The 8181-nt window shown below is 30.8% G+C and overlaps 2 protein-coding genes across 2 annotated transcripts; one reads left to right on the top strand and one right to left on the bottom strand.

Annotated features, from left to right (window-relative positions):
- Positions 1-1329: 1329 nt before the first annotated feature.
- On the bottom strand, positions 1330-2031 carry LOC136085375 (EPM2A-interacting protein 1-like). Its single transcript, XM_065806676.1, has one exon. The coding sequence runs from the start codon at positions 2029-2031 to the stop codon at positions 1330-1332; it is 702 nt and encodes a 233-aa protein (XP_065662748.1).
- Positions 2032-2893: 862 nt separating this feature from the next.
- LOC136084682 (uncharacterized) lies at positions 2894-5063 on the top strand. The gene is made up of 4 exons (XM_065805187.1): positions 2894-2967; positions 3165-3400; positions 3515-3735; positions 3855-5063. The coding sequence occupies exons 2-4, from the start codon at positions 3171-3173 to the stop codon at positions 5009-5011; spliced, it is 1608 nt and encodes a 535-aa protein (XP_065661259.1). The 5' UTR covers positions 2894-2967; positions 3165-3170; the 3' UTR covers positions 5012-5063.
- The last annotated feature ends 3118 nt before the right edge of the window (positions 5064-8181 follow it).

Genomic DNA, 8181 nt, shown 5'->3' with positions numbered 1-8181 from the left:
GAGGGGCCTCATTTTATATTTTGGTACAGGGCCCCTGATTTCTATGAGATTGAGATGAATGCAACAATTGGACCAGTTTTATGATAATTAAGAAAAAGGTATGTAATAGAACCATTAGTTTAAAAGGCTACAACATTACACTGCCTTTGAATAGAAAAAGCAGAACCAGAATAACAACTAACAAGCTAGAAAGAAAACATAGCTTTCATTACACCAAGCTCAATACAGTGCATATTATCAACAACTGTTCTATTTACACAACAAAAATTAGGTACTCTCACTAAAAGCAAAATATCTAAAAACTGTTTAACTACAATAAAACCCAAAATATCTGCATGGTTTCTACGATTCACGCTAACATTAAAAAATGGATAAGTCATACAAGACCCCCTGCCTTTTCAGAAACTCTTTTTAGAAGAACACAATTTGCAACCATTATGGTTCTTCTAAAAAGCGTGCAAGAAAAAATCTTAGCTCTTGTAATTAAATCTCAAAAAAATAAACACATTAAAAAAATACGAGCATTATTAGATAAGTATACAATTAGTGGATAGTTTTGGAAAAACATCAACCAAAGGAGATAAAAATAATTGCACATTTTGTTTTTTAAAAAAAGACCAGAGACAAAAAAAAATTACTAATTTGCAATTAATATTACAAATCATGAAGACTTTAGCAGAAGCCAAAGGTGTGCCCTTTTCTTCAATATCTGTTAAATGTACCCAATTTCTATCACAAGTATTTTAAAACTTACCGAGTTTTAAAATATGAAAGCAATTGCATTTCTTGTAAGATACGATAATGTAAAACATTTGAAACAATTTGCACTCTGGTTATAAGAATGTAAAGTGTCAACACAAATGTAAAAAAAAAAACACTTTTTTTGTATGACTCTTTTTCCTTCGGTCTTACACTATTAGTTCTTTCCTTCGGTCTTTACACTATTAATTCGGTCTAACACTATTAATTATTTCATTACCACACAGTGTTTTGCCAATGTCGGCAAAAAAGAGTTAATAGTGAATAATATATAAGAGATATATAGAGAATAATATATAAGAGATAATAGTGAATAATATTAAAAATGCCTCAAAGACAAATTGAAGCGCAAAACAAAAGTCATTTTGCATAAGCATATATTAGAGAATAATTTTTGAGCCAGAATAAAAAGGTAGACTCTCTAAATTTTCATTTTCTTCAAACTCCTTGTTAACTGCTTTATTTTCTGGTTCATCTAGCCTGAAAAATGGTTCATAAAACTGTCATCGATAGAATAATTGTCGCTAGAGGTGTTTTCATACTGTTGTTGAGGACAAACCACCTTTGTCCTCAACAACAGTATGAAAATATATCACAGCTTCGTGTTTTTCCTTTTAGTGTTGCTAAAGCAAACAACTCTTCATAACTTTTGAAGTCTGCAGTTATAACCCGAATAAATAACAGAAGTTGAGCAGAATCAGTCACATAAGTGGACTCATCTAAAGCAATTAAATAATATGCGTCCTCCATTTGACATATTGAGATTAATTGCTCAGGACTATTTGTAGCAAGTTCATGTTGAAGGTCCGTAATTGTTCGCCGAGAAAGCGGAAGCTGCTTAAACTTATCCACTTTATCTGGATCCAAACATGACACTGCTTCAATAAGGCAAGCCTTCAAGGTTTCAATATCACTATATGGTTTTCCTCCTTTGCCAAGAATGAGAGCAATTTTATATGTTGTTTCAGTTGCTCTATTTCCATGTTCTTGAACAATTGAAAATGTCTGCTGTTGTTTGCTCTTTTGAGACTTCAGTTTTGCTAATGCATTTTTTCGAGCTTCTTCCTCTAACTTTGCGTACTTATGATCCTTATAAATGTTTTCATAATGTCTCTTTGCAGTAGCATTCTTCAAAGTAGCAATTGCAAGGTCACACAACAAGCAAAGCATTTTATCCTTGGTTGGAATCGTGAAGTAATCTTTTTCCCATTTTTCATTAAAAGACCGATTTTCCTCTTGCACTGTTCTTGCTTTTTTAGGGAGAACTGACATTTTGACACTAGTTGAAAAATCAGACACAATGAGAAAACCATGATATACATTATAATAAAAAATCTTACAGTCAATTGATTTTTATTGTCACAAAAAAATCGGTACGGTGTTTTTATTTATTCATTTTGTTTTGTTTTGTTGTTATTTCTGTCAATCAATTACTACTGTATCAGCTTTTCCAAGTTAAACAATTTTTTCCCTTAATTAACATTAGCATTCATACACTTTACTATAACTAAAATGTAAAAATAAAGTAATTTTTTAAGTTTCACTATTTTCTCTGAAATATTAAAAAAAAATTTAAGTTCTTAAATTTACATTTCGGGGCCGCACAAAGAGTGTCTGGGGGCCGCAGGTTCCCCACTCCTGGTATAACCTATTAAAATATTATTAAAATTCTATAAATATAATTCGTTACTTATTATTAGAAAACCAAAAAAAAAAAACTTATAAAGATTATAACTTAATTGCATATATTAATATATATATATATATATATTAGGCCATCCCATTTTGACCCTCATGAACGAATTTTATTTCACGGAGTGTCTCAAAATGTTCCTAAGATATTGGTTTGTGAATGAATTTTTTTTTTCTGGATGAGTATTGATTCTCGCGCCATTCGTTTAAAATTTAACTATTTTACATTTTTTGAGTTTTTATGGGCATTTGAGTTTTTATGGGCAGTTTCAAATGATCAGCGCGAATAGAAATTTATAAACCTTTAACAATTTAACTGCGTCAATACAAAGAATGGAAGGTTTTTTATCCATACCGATTGTGCGCATTTTTATTATTATCATATTTGTTACCAGGTGGTACTTTAGAAACGCAAAAATCGGGTAATATTTAAAAAAAGCGCAGTTAAGAAAACAATTTTTTTATCGAGCTATTTAACAATTTTTAATTTTAAAAAATCTAATATTACCACCTCAAGTAAGTTTATTATAACAACATAACATAATAATGCATGTTATATTTTATAATTATAGTTAAATGAATTAGGTTATTTAAACATTTATAATATTTTAAATAAACTTTAAAAAAATTTTAAACTTCATACAAATTATGAAAATGTTTATAGTGATTAACATTATGATCAATGAGTAACATTATGAAATTTTGTTTTAAAGCTAGCTATGACAACAAAAGTATCTGAGGTGTATCCCTGTCCCAAGAAGGGGTTTAAAAAAAGAAGATCGAGTCGCAAGAACATGTTCCTAGTTAACGTCACTCTGGATAGAATGGAAACAAACCAGCTGCCCCTAAGGATTCACGTTATCCAACGCTACTTATTTTTAAGAGAACAATTTCCAAAGAAAGCACTGAAGGATCTCGTCGCTTGTCCTTTAATGTCCAAAACTTTCAAGTAAGCTTTTAGCTTTAGAAATCAATAGATAAGAACGTTATTTCATATTTTATGTCAAATATAGTAAAGATAATTTTATAAGTTATGATTTTAATTTACGGAAGTTCTTCATAGATTAAAATGCATAACAAACAATGAATTTTGCAATGTCAGTTGTATCCTTTCCGGAATCTTAATTCCTTGGAGAAAAACTGGCTTCAAAGTCATCAGTGACAAAAGGATGATGTATCATGTCAAGAAGTATGTAGAAAAGTACATAGCATTGAAGAAATCCCAGAAAAAAATTGGAATTGGTTATCTTGAGACAAGAAATAAATTTGAGAAATCAATGACAGGTAGGGGATAAATATTAAATGTTAAGATTTTCTAGTCAAACAGCCAGTACTAAGCTAATTTATTGTGAAGTAAATAGTTTACTTTTTTATGTTCTTACCTAATAAAATTAAATTTAAAGGATTATTTTGGGCTGGAGAAGACATTACGCTTCTTGAACGTAGTTTAAAGACTGATAGGCTAAGACTGGAAGCAGATAAGATTGAAGATTTAACCTTCATACGGGACCAGCTAAGTTGCAGAAAGATGGTGATTGGAGCGTTGGACGGTCGGTTTGTAGATGTTAGTAATAGATCTGCATCAAGAAATAACTCTAAAACCTCTGGTATAGTAAAAAAAACTTTCCATGATTTCTCCGGATTTTCCTCTGAAAGTGAAATGATTACTGATGACTCTAATGATACATGTTCCGAAGATGATTTTAAGATTGGTAACGCATCAAAGAAGAAGACAGTTAAAAATATGACTCTAAAGATACCAAAAGACATTTTTTCAAAAACTGCCAGAACTGCTTTTGGGATGGGAATATCTACTAACCAGGCAACAGCACTTATCTCTTCTTTTCTTTGCAATGCCGGTGGAGATATAGAAAATGTAACATTATCCCACAGCTCAACTCACAGGATTTTTGATACAATAATAAGAAATGATGCTGGTGTTCTTAGAGCAAACATAACCAGTATGGTTAAGACGAGCGGCAAACCCATCATTGTGCATTTTGATAGCAAAATTATCAAAGATTATACGGGTAGCATAAATGAGACAAAAGACCGAATTTGTGTGCTTATAAGGCATGACAATCAGTCCCATCTGTTAGGCGCTCCAGGGTTGGAACACGGCAGTGGTGAGGCTCAGTTCACAGCAATTCAAAATCTATTAGATTCTTTTGATCTAGGGCAGTTCATCCACGGAGTTTGTTTTGATACCACTGCTTCAAACACTGGCTATTTAAAAGGAGCTTGTGCAAGATTAGCTAATTTTCATGGCCGACCATTGCTCTTGTTAGCCTGCCGCCATCATGTAGGAGAGCTCCATATAAAACACTTTTGCAATGAAGTTGCAGTAAACAAATCTGTTGGACCAGAGAATCAACTATTTAAATCTCTAAAGCAGAACTGGCATGGTATTGATGCAAACAACGAGAAGATGCTGTTGAAATTTAATCACCAGAATGTTAAGGGTACCTGGTTGGAGAAGCAGGCTCTATTGGCGCTAAAAACTTGCAAGGACCTGATAGATAAAAACAAGTTAAGAAATAGTCAGGTAAGGTTAAAATAAAGAAATATATTACTTTAAAACAACTTTATACCAAATATATATACCAACTATAAAAATAGAAAAAAGAAACATAAAAGTTTTTTATTAAGTTGTAAATTATATACATTTAGACTTTTGAGAAGCGCAAACATTATTGTGAACTGGCAGAGCTTGTAGTTATGTTCCTTGAAGAAGATCAGACAGTTAGGTATAAAATTCACAAAACCGGAGCTATTTCACACGCCAGGTTTATGGCAAAGGCATTGTACTATATGAAGTTCAATTTGCTTCTCCCTAAGATCAGACAGGTTCTTTTTCTGAGTGATGAAATTGTCAAAGAGATCAACAGAATGGCTGAATACATTTCTCTTTTCTGGGCATCGTGGTTTTTGACCTGCGAGTTTTCTGATTCTGCAGCTTTTGAAGTAAAACTTAATTTCCTAAATATTTTTATATTAGTCTCATAATTTAAGAATAATTTGTTTCAAAAAAATACCAACTAAATTGTTTTAGAATAATGACATAAATAAATGACACTTATTACATTAGATGTTAGACGTGTCATTATCAATCTAACTTACTATCTGTATTGCATTATTTTTAACTCACACTCTTAGGATCAACGAAACTATTGGCAGATGTGCCATTACAATGCGTATGAGCCTGCCGCAGAGATGGTATTAAAATCATGGCGAAACCATATGTGGTATTTGGATCCATCAACCGTGGTGCTGGCGCTAGCATGTTCTAATAAAGATCACTACATCGAAATGGAAAAGATGGCAAAAGTTCTTTATTCAACCCAACGGAGTGGCATTAAAAATGTAGGAACGGTTAGAACCAAAACTAAAATCCTTTCTGATAGCAGTTTTTTGTTTAATATAGATCAACCACCAGGTCTTGAATCATATATTTCGCCAGATTCCTAATTAATTTTTGATATCCTAGGTCATACTTCTGAAAAATGTCTATGGATGAAACTCCCTCAGATTTTTTGGAAAGAATTTCCAGGATACAATGAGTTTCAAAGCTTCGTAAAATCTGTCGAAGTTGTTAACGACTCATCAGAACGTGCAGTAAAACTCATTCAAGATAATGTAGAGCGTGCGAAGAGCGAGGAAAAACTTCAGAACCTTCTTCAAATGAAAAACTCTTGGCAAAAGCCATTTAAAAAGACGAAGAATGGATACAAGGAGTCAGTTACAACGCCTGCCTTCTCGCTACTGGCTGTGAGTTAATAATTCAAAACCTTTCCAATATCTCTAATAATTAGAATTACCTTACTGTAGACTCTAAACCTTGAAAATGTATTTAAAAAAAAACTAAATTATGTGATTTTTAGAGATATGTGTCTTAAAGGAAAGAATTTATTATATATATAATAAATATAATAACAGCTATGGCAGTACTTAGAGTTCTTACTTTAATATCGGAGGTCCGAGGATTGATGCCGGTTTAGTCATATAAACGACATTTACTAGTAAAAAATTTTCCCGCGGTGCTCTGTGATGAGCACTTAAAATTTAATGAGAATTTAAAATAACACACACAAAATCTAAGTAGATATTTTCTGAAATATATCAACACATTTTGATCTAGTTAAATCTACAGCAAAATATTTAAAGTCCTATAACAAATCTTTTGGGGGTAACCATTTTAAGTTTGGCTTTGTTTAATCTTAGGTTCCAATAAAAGTAATTTTTTTAAAAACATCACTTGATACCAATAAGAAGTAAAAAAAAAAATATTGCACCATGACTGAAAATGACCTCATAGATCAACAAAAAGGCACTTTGAAATAACACAAATGTTGATTTTTCTATCAAAATCAGTGAACGGTAGGCATTGTGTATTTCTTAACTCGAAAAGCACAGTGTTTTTTTTGGTATGGGAACACATGAAGAGAATATAAATGAAAAAATTAACTGGATTCGACATCAGAATCGATTCGCGCCGTTGTGTTGAAAACTGCTCAATTTTGGTCATAAATTGCCTAGTGCGTAACTTCGAACGACCGGCGCGAATACTTCTAACAGGAAAAAATAAAAAAATTTGACTTATAAATAAGACCTCTACGCCACTCATTAGCGACTCCGCATGTAATTTGGTTGTCAAAAAAAAATTATGGGATGGCCTAATATATATATATATATATATATATATATATATATATATATATATATATATATATATATATATATATATATATATATATATATATATATATATATATAGATATATATATATATATATAGTTATATTGTATATAGTTTATATTAGATATAGATACTATATTACATATAGTTTAATATAGTATTGCATACATACTATATGTAATAATATATTAAACTGTATATAATAATCAATTTCATATTCGAAATTAACATGCATATTAATTTTGAATATAAAATTGATAATAAAAATAATAAATGTCTTTATCATAAAATGTTACAAATAATATAAAGTATTATATAGAGTTCTATGTACAGTATAATAGTAATTATAGTTTATACGATACTGTATATAATATATACAGTATATTATGCGAATGCATGCATTCGCTATAAAAAGCGAAGAAAAATGATTAAATATTTTGTTTTGGAGTTTAAGTAAAATTTCTAATAATAAAAACTAACATTTCAGATACAAAAAAACTTTTAGGCTGTAAATCTTACTCAATAGTGAATACCGAAACTTGCATTTCTAACGAAAGTATTAATGTTAAAGCTTCTCCTGCTAGTTTACCATCAACATCGTCAATTGTTTTAGGGGAAACGACTCCTGTGAGTTTATCATCAACATCATTTATTGTTTCACCTGAAATAATACGACCTCACACCAAAGCCAAATTAAGAAAAACAGCTACTACAAAAAGGCTTAAGGGAAAATTGCGTATTTTAACTGATACATCTGAAATATAATTATTTGAGGTTCAAAATCTAATAACCAACAATGTAAAAAGCCCTTCACGAGAAGAAAAAAAAAGGCAAAACAGATTATTTTTAGTCAGTCTGATACGTGTTTATGTGATGATAGTTCTGATGAAACTAATATTGGAGTGAACATACTTGCTAATGAAAGTGAAATTGTTTTTGGAACTTTTAAATTGTCAAGTTGGCCGGAATGAAATACTCCAGACTTTATCTAGCAGAAGTTATAGAAACTGTTGGTATAGTTTACAAAGTTAAGTG

The sequence above is a fragment of the Hydra vulgaris genome, chromosome 09 (assembly GCF_038396675.1).
Source record: "Hydra vulgaris chromosome 09, alternate assembly HydraT2T_AEP".
In the NCBI taxonomy this organism is placed as follows: domain Eukaryota; kingdom Metazoa; phylum Cnidaria; class Hydrozoa; order Anthoathecata; family Hydridae; genus Hydra; species Hydra vulgaris.
The sequence above is the reverse complement of the archived record's forward strand: the minus strand, read 5'-3'. Positions and strand labels throughout refer to the sequence as shown.

Coding starts and splice junctions, on each gene's coding strand:
- LOC136085375 (XM_065806676.1), bottom strand. CDS start 2,031: ATGTCAGTTCTCCCTAAAAAAGCAAGAACAGTGCAAGAGGAAAATCGG.
- LOC136084682 (XM_065805187.1), top strand. CDS start 3,171: ATGACAACAAAAGTATCTGAGGTGTATCCCTGTCCCAAGAAGGGGTTT. Junction 3,401..3,514: donor TTAATGTCCAAAACTTTCAA/GTAAGCTTTTAG, acceptor AGTTCTTCATAG/ATTAAAATGCATAACAAACA. Junction 3,736..3,854: donor ATTTGAGAAATCAATGACAG/GTAGGGGATAAA, acceptor TTAAATTTAAAG/GATTATTTTGGGCTGGAGAA.